This window comes from Scyliorhinus canicula, chromosome 10 (assembly GCF_902713615.1).
Source record: "Scyliorhinus canicula chromosome 10, sScyCan1.1, whole genome shotgun sequence".
Classification (NCBI taxonomy): Eukaryota; Metazoa; Chordata; class Chondrichthyes; order Carcharhiniformes; family Scyliorhinidae; genus Scyliorhinus; species Scyliorhinus canicula.
Genome location: NC_052155.1, coordinates 169,568,109 through 169,584,503, shown reverse-complemented (window position 1 = coordinate 169,584,503; position 16,395 = coordinate 169,568,109). Strand labels below are relative to the sequence as shown.

Below are 16,395 nucleotides of genomic sequence, written 5' to 3'. Positions count from 1 at the left end.
GTTATACACTGTTTAATTCGGTCTAAAATATAAAATTTTATTTAAATTTTTCAACAATGTTATTTATCATGGTTTCTTTTTGGCAGCAGATGATATTAAACCATGCCCGCGATGTGCAGCATACATAATAAAAATGAATGATGGAAGCTGTAATCATATGACTTGTGCAGTATGTGGTTGTGAATTCTGTTGGCTTTGTATGAAAGAAATCTCTGACCTGCACTATTTAAGGTAAGTCTTCGACATTAAATCTTGAAAACCTGATGACTCCAAAATTGTGGATGTTTTAGGACTTTTTCCCTGCCCAAATGGATGATTTCAGCAACAATTTTCCTTTACACAGTACCTGTAAAGTAGTCAAATGTCTCAGGCACTTCATCAAAGCATAGGCAACCAAATCTTGATGCTAAGTGAAATGAAAAGATAGTAGAACAGGTGACCCAAAGCTCGGTCAAAGAGGTAGGAATTAAGAAACCATAGGCAGAAAGGTTTAAGAAGGGAATTCCAGCATTTGCAGTCTAGTTGGCTGATGGCACAGCTTCGAGTGTGGAGTTAAGAAAATCTAGGGATATTTAAGAGGCTAGAATTGGAAAGGTGCATACAAATCATTGTAGGGCTAGAGGAGGGCTTTAAAAACTGAAATGAACATTTAAAAATCTAGACGTTGTTGAATTGAAGCCAATTCGATCAGCGAACGCAGGTGTTATGATTGACCGGAGTTGGTGTGAATTAGGATGCTGGTAGCAGAACTTTGGATGAATTCCAGTTTCGGAGGGTGAATGGTAGGAAGCCAGCCGGATGTGCGTTGGACTAAAGATAATCAAAGCACGGATGAGGTTTAATTCTTAGTGGTCAAGCGGACATGATGTCAGGAACTTGGCTAAATTCATACAGGACATCAAGGATGCAAACAATCCAAATCCGCCTGAGACTGTGGCCAGGGGGAGGGATAGAGTTTGTGACTGAGGAATGGAATTTGTGGCAGGATCCCTTTTTGCTTCTGAATTCCCAGTATTTAATTGAAAGAAATTTCTGCTGATCCAGTATTGGATGATGGACAAGCAGTGCCAAATTGGGTGTGGAGGGGTCAGGGGAGGTGGCGATGAGGTTAGAACCGGGTGTCATCCGTGTACATGTGGAACCTGATTTGTTTTCTATGTCTGCATGCCCTTCCTGTCAGTTATTTTCGTTATAAATTCCTATATTAGCTTTGGCTGTGAGTGAAGGTACTGCAGCACCACCACTGACAGGAGGTTGTAATTACAGCTCAACCAACTTTTGTAAACCGTTTTCATAATAACTGTGGACAGAGGATACGTGGAATTGGAAACTGGATATGTGGAATTTCATTTTAAATTGGGAGCTGAATTAAAGCTGCATGTCTAGGTTCAGTTATCTCTTGGGTTCTAACCGTGCCTCATCTGAAGACTACACTTGAACTTAAACTTCCTACCTATGTGCACAGGAATTTGACAAATATCGTGTCGTGTACAATTCCATTCAATGTGTCAGGATATTTGTCATATCAGCTGTCACAATGTAGTTGGTGATGCTGTCCACTATGTGGCTCTGTCAAATGAGTTTCTAAAATGACTCCCAACCTCGCTTAATTCCTGTATGTAAAAACGTCAACTGACTGCAGGCAACATCAGGTGCAGTTTACCAGTATTCGGGTGAATTGGCAGAGCATGTCTAATGTTAGACTGGGTTCATTTTCAATCCTTGAAAATTGTAGAAATATCTGATGGATAAGTTTAATTTCTACTTCAACTGTAACATTGATTACTTATTATCATGGAGACTTAAAAATAAAGTTTTGGTTTCAGATTCTTTTTTTTTTACTACTGCTGTGAGAATTGCATATATGAAACATACTACTACAACGTGAAGGAGAAGTTTCATTCTTCGGTCTCACGGGACTTAAAAATAATGGCTGCTTTCTGCACAGTATTGCAGTTTTCCTAATTCAGCTCTTCCATTATTTTCACAGTAGCTTTCTGCAATTTTCTGTTGTCTGCTTGAAAAGGCAGCCATTTCCAGTACTTTTAGTTGTCAGTTACACTAAAGTGACACCGTAAACCGTAATGAAATGGGAAGTGTATCACTTGTATGGGAACCGAATCTGTTTACTTCCTTTAATGTTTCTGTAACTGTGGTTATGCCAATAACATAGCTTCTTTCTCATCATCAACGAAACGTATTTTTCTCTTTACAGATAAGTATGCTTACCAACCGAAGCAAGTTTAGAATGATCTATAGGCAGTTGTACACAGAATTTGGTTTGACCGTCTATGCTGTTGAATTTTCTGGAGGAAAATTGAATAGCTATAGTCTGAAGTAATGGGGCGCTATAATTCCCTTATTTTTGTTAAATACAGAATTGACATATTTACCATACTTCCTTTGAAAATAGTGCAACAAATAAATAGCGATTTGTACGCTGATTTCAAGCACTCGCAATTTGGTCGAAATTTCAAAGGTTAATAGCTTTGGGGTTAATTTCTTCGAATCGCATCCCGCTGCATTCTAAATTGTTCTTTTAATGTCACTGGATCAACTCGATGGCAATGATTCATCAAATCAGCAGCATTTATGTGGAGAAATTTAAGTCTGAAGCAGGTTTAAGGATCAATATAGATTCAAGGGTTTATGCACCTAAGTGCACAATTCAAAATTTGGGGTGGCCAGCTGCATTCTGTGACTTGGTTTGCAGGAATACAAGGGAGGTTTGGTTATCATCAATTCCCTTATTATTTAATTGCCCAATTGATCAAAAAATCAATATTCAAGTGGATCCAAGCATTTCTTTGTTTATCTTGTGCCCAGGCCCTTTGATGGTTCCTTAATACTTTAAAAAACAAATCCTGAAAATACATTTTTAATTTGAGGCTTTGTAGCATTACCAAGGATAAAGGAGGAAGTGACAAGCTATTGAAAAGTCATTGGGATCTATAATACTTTGCTCATTATCTTTTTAAAAAAAAATAAAAAATAATTTCTATCTATGGAAATTACATCTCTAAAATGTTAACGTAGAAGCATAGAAAATAGGATCAGGAGTAGGGCATTCGGCCCTTCGAACCGACTCCGGAATTTGTTATGATCATGGCTAATCATCAAGTTCAATACCCTGATCTCTCTCTCTCTCTCTCTCTCTCTCTCTCTCTCTCTCTCTCTCTCTCTCTCTCTCTCTCTCTCTCTCTCTCTCTCTCTCTCTCTCTTTCCCCCCCCCCCCCCACACACACACACACAAAAAAATATCCCTTGTTTTCTTTAGCCCCAAGAGCTATATCTAAATCCTTCTTGAAATTACACGTTTTGGCCTCAATTACTTTTTGTGGTAGCGAATTCCATGGATTCACCACTCTCTGGGTGAAGAAATTTCTCCTCACCTCAGCCCTAAAAGTTTTACTTCTTCCTCAAACTATGGCCCCTAGTTCTGGACTCCTCCACCATTGGGAACATTCTTTCTGAATCAACCTTGTATAATCCTGTTAGAATTTTCTAAGTTTCTATGAGATCCCCTCTAACTCTTCTAAACTCCAATGAATATGATCCCAACCAACTTAGTCTCTCCTCATATGACAGTGCTGCCATCCCAGGAATCAGCCTGGTAAACCTTTGCTGCATGCCCTCCATAGAAAGAACATTCTCAGATAAGGACACCAAACCTGCACACAATACTCCAGGTGTGGCCTCACCAATGCCCTATAAATTTGCAGTAACACAACTTTATTCCTATGCTCAAAACTTCTCGCTATGAAGGCCAACATACCATTTGTCGTCTTTACTGCTGGCTCTACCTGTGCGCTTACTTTCAGCGACTGATGCACGAGGACACAAAGGTCTCTTTCAGTATCCACCTCTCTCAATTTACACCCATTCAAATAATAGTCTTCCTTCCTATTTTTGTTACCGAAGCGTATAACCTCAACATTGATTCAAGTTATACTGCATCTGTCATGCATGCACACTCACTCAGCCTGTCCAAATCCGGTTTAAGCATCTCTACATCATCCTCACAGCTCACCCTCCCACCCAAGTTTGTGTCATCTGCAAATTTTGGAGATAATACATTTAGTTCTCTCATCCAAATCATTAATATATAATGTGAACAGTTGGGGCCCCAGCACAGATCCCTCCGGTACCCCACTAATCACCGCCTGCCAATCAGAAAGGACCCATCATTCCAAATTTCTGCTTCCTGTCTGCTAACCAGCTTTCTTTCTATCTCAAGACACTACCCGTAATGCCATGCGCTTTAACTTTATATATTATCTGCTATGTGAGACCTTGCCAGAAGCCTTCTGAAGGTCTGCATAAATCACATCCACCGTTTTTTTTCTTGATCAGCTCTACTAGTTACATCTTCAAAGATTCCTAGTAGATTTGTCAAGCATGATTTTCCTTTCGCAAATCCATTCTCACGTTGTCTGATTTCACCACTGCTTTCAAAATGCTGTGCTATGCAATCCTTGGTAATGGACTCCAGCAACTTCCCTACTACCGATGTTAGGCTCGCTAATCTAATAGTGCCCTGTTTTCTCTCTACCTCCCTTTTTGAATAGCGGGATTATATTAGATACCCTCCAATCTGTAGGAACTATTCCGGAGTCACAGAATTTTGGAAAATGACCACCAATGGATGTACTATTTCTAGGGCCACTTCCTTAAATTCTCCGGGATGAAGATCAGGCCCTGGGGATACGTCTGCCTTCAATCCCATTAATTTCCCCAAAACCATTTATTTACTAATACTAATTTCTTTCAGTTCCTCTCTAAAACTTGTGTTTCTCAGAATTTCTGGTACAGTGTTCATGTTGTCTTTTGTGAAGACAGAAGCAAAGTACGAATTTAGTTTGAGGAATTTAGTTCCTCAGCCATTTCTTTGTTAAAACTCAATGTTGCCGACATAATCTTTTTAAGCAACGTCATTGACATAATTTATTATCTGTTCTGAATGAAATGTGTGACATTTACTGAAGAACCATAAGAAATTGGAGCAGGGCAGCACAGTGGGTTAGCACTGCGGCCTCACGGTGCTGAGGTCCCAGGTTCGATCCCGGCTCTGAATCACTGTCCGTGTGGAGTTTGCACATTCTCCCTGTGTTTGCGTGGGTTTCGCCCCCACAACCCAAAAATATGCAAGCTAGTTGGATTGGCCATGCTAAATTGGCCCTTAATTGGGAAAAAAATGAACTGGGTACTCTAAATTTAAAAAAAAAAGAAATTGGAACTGGTACAGGTACATAGCATATGCCCCCTTGAGCCTACTCCGCCATTCAGTAATATCATCGCTGATCTGATCGTGGCCTTGGGTCCACTTCCTGCCTCCTCCCTTAACCCTTGATTCCCTTGTAGATCAAAAATCTGTCTAACTCAGCCATTGATCTGTTGCCATGTCCCAGCTGCTACGGCTTGCTGCAATAGAGAATTCCAAAGGTTAACGGCCCTCTGAGAGAGATTCCTCCACATCTCCATCTTAAATGGGAGACCCCTTATTCTGAAACTGTGACTTCTAGTTCAATGAGGAGAAACATCTAGGCGGCAGAGTAGCACAGTGGTTATGCTTCACAGCGACAGGGTCCCAGGTTCGATTCCTGGCTTGGGTCACTGTCTGCGGAGTCTGCACGTTCTACCTGTGTCTGCATGGGTTTCCTCCAGGTGCTCTGGTTTCCTCCCCCAATCCCAAAAGACATTCTGAATTCTCCTTGGTGTATCTGAACAGGCGCCGTAGTGTGGTGACCAGGTGATTTTCACAGTAAATTCATTGCAGTATTAATGTGAGCCTACTTGTTTCAGTAATAGTTTCATGGTCATCATTAGACTTTCAGTTCCAGATTTTTATTGCATTCAAATTTCACCATCAGAAGAAGCGGGATTCGAACCTGGGACCCCAGAGCATTATTCCAGGTTTCTGGGTTACTAGTCCAGTGACAATACCACTACACCACCCCTTTCCATACTTGTGACAACAATAACTTATTATTATTACATCCTCTCATATCTACCCTGTCAAGCCTCAGAATCTTAGTACCCAATTATTTTTTTCCCAATGAAGGGGCAATTTAGCGTTGTCAATTCACTTATCCTTCACATCTTTGGGCTAGGGGGTGAGACCCACACAGACACTGGGAGAATGTGCAAACTCCACACAGAAAATGACCCGGGGCTGGAATCAAACCCAGGTCCTCGGCGCCGTGAGACAGCAGTGCTAACCACTACGCCACCGTGCTGCCCTGCCTTAGAATCTTTTATGCTTCAGTAAGATCACCTCTCGTTATTCTAAACTCGAATGAATATAGCCCCAACAAGCTCAACTTTCAACTTTAAAAAAAATTCCAACCTAGTGAACTTTCTTTGAACTGCTACCAATACAAGTATACCCTTAAGTAAGAAGACCAAAACTGTGCATAGGCCAGGCCTGGTCTCGCTATACCCTGTTTCGCTATACCCTGTAGAGTTATAGCAAGAGTTCCCTACTTATGTATATACTCCCCTTGCAATAAAGGCCAACATTTTATTTGCCTTGCTAACTACTTCCTGTGTACTGGCATGCTAATTTTTTGTGACTTGTGTGATTTTATAACTCACGACGGCACTCAGTTCCCTCTGTAAAATACCATTATATGTTGTCTCCATTTAAATAATATATTGCTTTTCTATTCTTCCTATTAAATGGACAACCATTTTCCCATTATTCTCATCGGCCAAATCTTTGCCCACTCACTTAACTCTTCAGATTTCTCAATGTAGCTTGGTTATGTTAAATATATATACTGTAGGGGCAGCACGGTGGCACAGCTGTCTACGGCACTGAGGGCCCGGGTTCGAATCCCGGCCCTGGGTCACTGTCCGTGTCGAGTTTGCACATTCTCCACGTGTCCGCGTGGGTTTCGCCCCCACAACCCAAAAGATGTGCAGGATAGGTGGATTGGCCGGGCTAAATTGCCCCTTAATTGGAAAAAATAATTGGGTACTCTAAATTTATATTTAAAAAAATATATATATATACTGTTCAGACTATTTGTAAGTAGCATGGTTTTCTATGAACTTGTTTAAAAAATATATATATAAATTTAGCGCCCAAACTGTAATTCGACTTTACCCACTGCAGATTCCAGTCCTCTGGAAGGCCACATATAGGAAAAGTTCACAATCTGTCTCTCCCATTAGAGAAAACACTTTGAAGAATACTCTTTTGGGTGGTCCCAGGAAAAATACTCTCCACCTTCTAACTGCTTTGACAATTCTTTTTTTTTAAAAGAAACTTTCTAAACAACTATGACAATGTCTTTTTAGTAAAGGTGAGTTTAACCAAAGCATATAAGCCAACTGGTTCCAAGTTCAATTTCCAATCTGTGTATCTAGAATCACAATTTGGATAGTGTGGTGATTTTAGTTCTGCTGAGGCTAAGACTGATAAAATGGCCAATATTCTGCTCCACGTCACTCTGCATTGATGTATTTGTGGGATTTTAGTGTGGGCAGAATAGAATTTGGATAACTTGCTATCTCTCTGGGGGCGGCACAGTGTCGCAGTGGCTAGCACTGCTGTCTCACGGTGCCGAGGAACCAGGTTCAATCTCGGCCCGCATCACTGTCCTTGGAACCAGTTGGCTTATATGCTTTGGTTAAACTCACCTTTACTAAAAAGACATTGTCATAGTTGTTTAGAGTTAGCCCAATCTCCCCGTGTCTCCGTGGGTCTCACCCCCACAACCCAAAGATGTGCAGGGTAGTTGGATTGGCCACGCTAAATTGCCCCTTAATTGTTTATAAAAAAGTAATTTGGTACTTTAAAATGTATTTTTTTTTTTTAAACTTGCTATCTGTCGTGTAAAATTATAATACCAACTTGTGCAAGGTACCTGAAGGCTGTTCACAGTTCTGCAAGTACATCACCAGATGTCAGTGCATTCAAGAGAGAAAACAAGGGGATCAGACTGACTGAAAAGAATGCACTGACCAGGCAGCCATTACTTCCCAATCACGATGCTTGAAAAGCAATGGGAATGTGACCTCTGATTGCTTGGCATTGGGTCTCTACTTCCAATCCCTAAACACTGTAATGGTGGGAACTGTGACTGATTGAAAGACCAACCAGTGTTGGAATGGTTAAACCACTACACATGGAATTTAATTATTTTAAATGGATAGAACTTTATGTTGCTCCTCTGATCTATATCAGAAGTCACCAGCTTTTTTCTGAATCGGCACTATTTTCCCATTGGTGAATAGCCTGTGGAGGGGGTTGGGGGGGGGGGGGGGGGGGGGGGGGGGGGGGGGGGGCCATGAATAGAAACTACATTTTTTTTAAATTGTGATTTGAGGGATAATGAAGGAGAAGTGGAAAGGAACTTGCAATTAAACCCTTGTCAAGACTACTCACAAGATGACAAACCAGATTTAAAAAAATGTTGTACCATAATCCCCATTATTTAGCTTGTCCAAAGAGAAGGTACCCAGCTTATGCTTCTGTTGATAACTGGGTAAGTGCCGTTAATATGACAGCTCTCCCTACATGAAAGAAAATAAATATGGGCAGCGTGGTGGTGCAGTGTGTTAGCCCTGCTGCCTCACGGCGCTGAGGTCCCAGGTTTGATCCGGCTCTGGATCACTGTCCGTGTTGAGTTTGCACATTCTCCCTGTGTTTGTGTGGGTTTCACCCCCACAACCCAAAGATGTGCAGGGTAGGTGGATTGACCACGCTAAATTGTCTCTTAATTGGGGAAAAAATGCATTGGGTACTCTAAATTTATAACAAAAAAAAAATGAAAGAAAATAAATGAAACTGCTTTATTAGTTGTCTTAATATTATGATTTGCTGAGTGCTCAAAATCATTGGTCGAGTGAACATATGATAACAGATTAAGGAACACAAGTTTTGCTTGTGATATTTTCAGTGGTTTGTTCAGATCATTGTGAGGTGATTTTTTTTTTCATCTACAATTCAAATAATTTCAGGAAACTAGTTGAAAAATCAATTGTTTAAACCTTTCCCCCAGGAAATTGCATTAATTATACATTTCAAATGATCTTCCATGTATGTGTAGCACTTGGAATATTTTAAAGTACCTTTGTTCTGAAATGTGCTATTGTTGGTTATCAAAAGTATTCACGTTTGTGAAATGGTATTTTTAAAAAGTACAATTTACTCAATAACTGGGTCTTTTATCATTATTTGTGTTTTTACCTTTTTTCTAGTCCTTCTGGCTGTACGTTTTGGGGAAAGAAACCTTGGAGTCGTAAAAAGAAGATTCTGTGGCAGCTTGGCACGTTGGTTGGTGCTCCAGTAGGAATCGCTCTCATTGCAGGGATTGCAATTCCGGCCATGATAATTGGCATCCCTGTATATGTAGGCCGAAAGGTACAGTATAGACATTGGTGTTTAAAGTGCTTTGAAACTTGTGCTGATTTGCAGCCATAATGTACAGTACATTTTCCCAATAGCAATGATAACTGCAGTGCCCATCTGAGGACTCCAAATCCTCTTCATTCCTGAATTTTAAATCCTGGGTCCTATGCAGGATGATTCTTGAATGACTACACTTGTAGGTGAGAGCCTCCACAATAGTATCCTTTGTGCAGCACGGTCCTCGTAAGGAAGGTTTCTTAATGCTCAAACATGTTTAGAAGTAATTTCATGTTTAATGACAGTAGAACATCCAAATTCCTAATTTTTAATGCTGGGATGGCTGGGGAACTGTATGAAGGCAGGACAGTGGAAAATAAGGGGTTGGGAAAGGAAAGCCCAATATTTATTCTTCTGCAGGACTGCAGTACATGTTTAAATTTCCGGCAAGCCAGTAAGCTTCAGAAACATTTAACAATGCTTCTTTCTTACTCTTTTTGTGTGACATTGTAAATTGTTCAGCTCCACTATGTGATGTTACATTTCCAATGACAAGACATTTCCAATGACAAGACTGCCAAAAAAAAGAGAATGATTGTGAGCAGCACTAAAATATTTGACATGCCAAATCATTAACACAATATTTATAAAGCCATTTAAAAAGTTCAAGGTTCATTCTAAATGTTAATAAAATGAACACATTCTGCAAGAAAATCGGTTTCTGATGAGCTTTGTGCCCAGCCGATTGTGCAAGAGACGACATAAAGATAAAGAAACATCTCTGCGCTTCGCTGTAAAGTAGTACCACGGGAAATGCCTATTGTGGCGACGAGTTGAACATACAGGACATCACTCCCAGTTGAGTTTCTGCCCAGTTCCATCATCCTTACCTTTACTTTGGCTAGCCTGTTAGAACAGTATCTCAGAACAGTCAGTAACCCTAAATCTTAAGGCCAATATAGAACTCTGACTGTGATCCTGCCACTGAATGACTTGATGCTAACCTTTCTCGAGAAGACCAGCAAACTCTAAAGTGAGAACTGAGCTTGTTAAATGTCTTTGTGCAGCAATCTTTGTGTCTCCAAACCAGCTGATCTTGTTTGCACAATTCTCTGCAGCGCATATGCCTATCATTTAGTATACACGCATGTACCATCCGTGAAGTCTTTTCCCCAGCAGGCATCTAGAAGTGATCTATTCAAATCTGAACTTGCCTGTCTGCTCTAACTTTTAACCATTTGGATCCAAGGTATTTTGTATTCTCAGTGATCAAATTTGCACATGGACTAGCTCTGAGTTTAATTGCTGCTTCAGTACTTCCTGGAATGTTAGTTTTGAATCTCAAAACATCCCAGAGGCCATGGTGTTACTTTATGAAACACATTTAAAATCAAACTGCATTTAAAATATTTTGTGAAGCCCCTCCTTTACTGGCTTTAATAAAAAGGAATTTCGAATCTATTGTTAAAAAGAACAATTAAGTACTTTTAAAAACATGGTATTATTTAAAAGCGCAGATTCTTGGGGAGGATACAATTTACTGCTGTTTGTTATCCGATTGATGTAGCACTCCGGCTCCTTTTTGAGGTGAGGAACAAGCTGTTGAAAGCTGTGTAGTTGACCTCTTTAAGCGTCTCAGCATCTGCTTGCAAACTAAGTTCTCATTGTAAAGAACCTGATATCGAACCAAAAAGGTTAGGTGGGGTTACTGGATTACGGGGATAGATTGGACGTGTGGGCTTAAGTGTGGTGCTCTTTCCAAGGGCAGGTGCAAACTCGATGGGTCGAATTGCCTCCTTCTGCACTGTAAATTCTATTATTCTATGAATAGTCCCTTAATAGAAAAAAATGAATTGGGTACTCTAAATTTAAAAAAGTTGTAATGATTTTAGAACTTTGTACAATTATCCGTACCAAGGTTTAGTAAAGCCAATTGTATTCAATTTATAGCTCTCAATTCTAACTGCAGCATTGGTTTCAGTTCTTCATTTTGAAAGTCACTGTGTTTGCTGTCTAGGGAAAATATTAAGTCCCCTTGTTTATACACAGTTAGTAGTTTGCAGGCAATTCCAGCATGATGGTATGGAGCCTGTATTTATACTGAATGCTTACTGCTCAGTGGCCCAGTATTAACCACTTGAAAAAGGGAACGCCCTTTTCTACAGTGTTTTCTGGAACTTGGCACCTGTGTACTTGTGCAGCATTGTGCAACATTTAAAACCTAATTACAAAAAGCACCCAATTTGCACACTTCCTTGGCAAGCTGAGTTCAATTTTTAAAATTCCATTTTTGAGATGCAATCTATAATCTTATTTCAGGAGAAAATAAGATGTGTTTATCGACCAATGGAGTGGCACAGCAAATGGGATTTCATCTCTCGATGGGCCAGACATGCTGTTAAGATACCTGTCTTCAGTGTTGCTCAGTGCTATATTGTACACTACCATTATCCACTGGTTTATAAGTGGGTTAAAGTTAAAATTCCTCAAATGATCAGTGTGAAGTAGTTAGACTGTGTTCTGGTTGCTGTCGATAGATCCTTGTCAGGAAATGTATCCTTGTCAGGAAATGTATCCTTGTCAGGAGTTGGTTGAGGAAGCAGTAGATTTCCCCAATGATGATCACTACCGTGGTTGTGCTCTGTGATGAAATGGCCGCTGGGTGACCTGACATCAATGTGTTCATTTTCTTCTTCCAAATGATCAGTAGTGAATTTCAACAAATTGTAATAACATTTTAACATTTTAGTCATGAATGAGTTTGCCAATTCAGGACTGTAAACTAAAGAAAACAATAATTAAAATGAAGACTAAGAAACTCATGCATATTCAACAAATATATTTTGTTGTGAGTGTTATAGACACCTGGTCGGGTCTCAACAGTGGCTAAGAGACTGGACAAGATGCCACAACTTTTTAAAGTTTTAATGCGGTGTGGAAAGATAGATGATATAAGAAATAGAGCGTGGTTATTTTATAAACAAACTTTATTCCAACAAAAGAAAATAAACCAATATTTGAACTTTTATCCCATTTAAACATCACTTTGAAAAATCATATCGCTTGCACAGACAGGCCAAGGTAATATTTGCATTTCCAAAGCAATTTTTTCTTCTGTTGGGGATATTTGTTCAGAATCCTTTTCCAGAGCCTGCCTCGGTGGCATCTTTCATGACTCCTTTGGTTGATTTTTACAACCTTCTGCTGTAACTGTTCAAAACAGCATTTCCCTCTCGCTCTCGTGCCCTCTCTTGCTCTTGCAGCCTTGTCCAGCCTCTCAAACAACGGTTCTCTCAGGTTTCCATACTTGAACCGATTATCATTATCTTGGCTGATTGCCCACTCCAGTTTATGCAAAAGAACAGAGCTGTGCCATTTGTATGCAACTAACCATCCAGTGAATGACAAATAGGTCATCAGACTCGGTGTTGGGCTAATGGCTGGTGAAACAAGGTTGTCCCGAATGACAATGGATCTTGAATGGATCATCCTGGGTGAACCAAGGCATCTGCTAGCAGTCTTTTCCCTCAGTCTGTTTAGCCCCTAAATTGCGTGCTACATCTTGGACCCCATTTCTAGACTCAAGTTTGTAATATTTCCCTATCATGACCTGAGGGAAAAAGGCAATAGTGTTCACCTTTTAGGTGAGATGTACATTTTTGTAAAGGAAGGATAAGCTGCAGATAATGTATTTGAATATGTGTAAATTCAGGGAACAAAATCAACTACATTGACCTTTTTTACTTTTGCAAAATAACCTTTGCAGTAGGCAGGCAAGATATAAAATTAATAATAACTAGATACTGCCTGTTGAGGAAGATTTTAGAATTGTGCAATACCCTGTGGCACTCAGCCCAGTTTAATATTTTGTGTGAAGCTCTGATGTCTGATTTATTTGTTTTGCAGCTTTTATTTCCTCTTTGTGTTGCAGCTGAAATGTGATTGGACAGTTGTTTGTGTTATGACTAATGTTATGAAGTATATTAATGTGACCAGTTGAGAGCACCATTGGCTGATGAGAGACCTTCATTTTAATCTAGATTGTCACTTAAAAAAAAACATTTGTTGGGCAGTAGCTGTGTACTCGGTTGCCTAGTTAGCCATTGATTCGATTAACATCGGTAATATCAATATGGTGTTTTATTCTGGCTAACCTTCTCAAAGTTGGATGAAAAAATGCCAGCTAGTGTGCACTAAAATAAGATAATCTTTGAAATTCTTAAGAGTGGATCAGTGTTAATGTCAGCTTTAGTGTTCTTTGGAGCACAGTAAGAAGTCATGTTTTTAAACCAGTTCTCTAAATCAACTGGTGTCTGAGAATTCTAATTTGTGCAGATTAAACCTCCTCCTGTGCATTCCACAACCCTTTGACATCCCTCATCCCACCCTCCTTCCCTCCCTCGTCTCAGTTGTTTAGATCTTTGTGGCGCTCACAATGGAATGCTATGTATAGTTTTGACCTCCTTACTTTTGGAAGGGCATACTCAGCTTCAGTGAAATAAAGATTAACCTTGACTGATTTGTGGAAACATAGAAAGTAAATAGGACCAGGAATAGGCCATTCGACCCTTTGCGCCTGCTCCACCATTTAATACGATCGCAGCTGATCCTCTATCTCAGTGCCGTATTCCCGCTTTCTCCCCATACCCCTTGATACCATTAAAATCTAAAAACGTTATCGATCTCTTTCTTGAATACAGTAAGAAGTCTTACAACACCAGGTTAAAGTCCAACATGTTTGTTTCAAATTTCACCTGAGGAAGGAGCAGTGCTTCGAAAGCTAGTGTTTAAAACAAACATGTTGGACTTTAACCTGGTGTTGTAAGACTTCTTACTGTGCTCGCCCCAGTCCAACGCCGGCATCTCCACTTCTTGAATACATTAAGTGAGTTGGCCTCGACAGCCTCTTGTGGTGGAGAATTCCACAGGTTAACTACCCTTTGAATGAAGAAATATTTCCTCATTGCAACCCTAAATGGTCTACCCTGTATACTGAGACTGTGTACCCTACTTGTGGATTCCCCAACAAGGGACAATAACCTCCCTGATTCTAGTCTGTCCAGCCTTGTTAGAATTTTATACTTTTCAATCTAATCTCCTCTCATCCTCATTCCTTTTTTTTTAATGATTCTATTTTATTGCTAATACAGAAATTAGACATAATTTCAGGACTCTTTGGTTCAGTGGCCATTAAGACTGATGAAGACACGAGCCACATTTTTAATGCAATGATCATTCTGGAAAGATCCGGATCAGAACCTAAGCAAAGGTGCTGCATTGAAGCCAACATTAGCAGCTCCAGTTCTTGGAAAACAATGTACATCCTGTGAAGCGACGAGGGTAAACTGTCAGCAAATAACCAAATCGGAGGACCTGAAAACGGTTAGCCACAGACTAAACCAGGCCCCGTTCCAACGCTCTATCCATGCCAGGCCCTGTTCAAACGCTCCGACAAAGCCAGGCCCAGTTCAAACGCTCCGACAAAGCCAGGCCCTGTTCAAACGCTCAGACCAAGCCATGCGCCGTTCAAACGCTCAGACCAAGTCAGGCGCCATTCCAACGCTCAGACAGAGCCAGGCCTGGTTCCAACGCTCAAATCAAACCAGGCCCGTTCCATTGCTGAGATCAAACCAGGCCCCGTTCCAGCGCTCGGACCAAACCTGGCCCCGTTCCAGCGCTCGGACCAAACCAGGCCCCGTTCCAGCGCTCGGACCAAACCAGGCCCCGTTCCAGCGCTCGGACCAAACCAGGCCCGTTCCATTGCTGAGATCAAACCAGGCCCCGTTCCAGCGCTCGGACCAAACCAGGCCCCGTTCCAGCGCTCGGACCAAACCAGGCCCCGTTCCAGCGCTCGGACCAAACCAGGCCCCGTTCCAGCGCTCGGACCAAACCAGGCCCCGTTCCAGCGCTCGGACCAAACCTGGCCCCGTTCCAGCGCTCGGACCAAACCAGGCCCCGTTCCAGCGCTCGGACCAAACCAGGCCCCGTTCCAGCGCTCGGACCAAACCAGGCCCGTTCCATTGCTGAGATCAAACCAGGCCCCGTTCCAGCGCTCGGACCAAACCAGGCCCCGTTCCAGTGCTCGGACCAAACCAGGCCCCGTTCCAGTGCTCGGACCAAACCTGGCCCCGTTCCAGCGCTGGGACCAAACCAGGCCCCGTTCCAGCGCTGGGACCAAACCAGGCCCCGTTCCAGCGCTCGGACCAAACCAGGCCCCGTTCCAGCGCTCGGACCAAACCAGGCCCCGTTCCAGCGCTCGGACCAAACCTGGCCCTGTTCCAGCGCTCGGACCAAACCAGGCCCCGTTCCAGCGCTCGGACCAAACCAGGCCCCGTTCCAGCGCTCGGACCAAACCAGGCCCCGTTCCAGCGCTCGGACCAAACCTGGCCCCGTTCCAGCGCTCGGACCAAACCTGGCCCTGTTCCAGCGCTCGGACCAAACCAGGCCCCGTTCCAGCGCTCGGACCAAACCAGGCCCCGTTCCAGCGCTCGGACCAAACCAGGCCCCGTTCCAGCCCTCGGACCAAACCAGGCCCCGTTCCAGCGCTCGGACCAAACCAGGCCCCGTTCCAGCGCTCGGACCAAACCAGGCCCCGTTCCAGCGCTCGGACCAAACCAGGCCCCGTTCCAGCGCTCGGACCAAACCAGGCCCCGTTCCAGCGCTCGGACCAAACCAGGCCCCGTTCCAGCGCTCGGACCAAACCAGGCCCCGTTCCAGCGCTCGGACCAAACCAGGCCCCGTTCCAGCCCTCGGACCAAACCTTGCCCCGTTCCAGCCCTCGGACCAAACCAGGCCCCGTTCCAGTGCTCGGACCAAACCAGGCCCCGTTCCAGCGCTCGGACCAAACCAGGCCCCGTTCCAGCGCTCGGACCAAACCAGGCCCCGTTCCAGCGCTCGGACCAAACCAGGCCCCGTTCCAGCCCTCGGACCAAACCAGGCCCCGTTCCAGCCCTCGGACCAAACCAGGCCCCGTTCCAGCGCTCGGACCAAACCAGGCCCCGTTCCAGTGCTCGGACCAAACCAGGCCCGTTCTAGCGCTC

The 16,395-nt window shown here is 42.6% G+C and overlaps 1 protein-coding gene across 4 annotated transcripts in view; it reads left to right on the top strand.

Moving 5' to 3' along the window:
* The window catches only part of rnf19a (ring finger protein 19A, RBR E3 ubiquitin protein ligase), an 89,544-nt gene that overhangs the window by 56,113 nt on the left and 17,036 nt on the right, over positions 1–16,395 (top strand). For 3 of the 4 annotated variants that reach the window (XM_038810106.1, XM_038810105.1, XM_038810103.1), the window contains exons 4-5: positions 87–231; positions 9,208–9,370. In XM_038810106.1, the coding sequence (XP_038666034.1) occupies positions 87–231; positions 9,208–9,370 (308 nt within the window). The remainder of the gene's footprint in view (positions 1–86; positions 232–9,207; positions 9,371–16,395) is intronic. The other variant, XM_038810104.1, reaches the window with a different exon arrangement.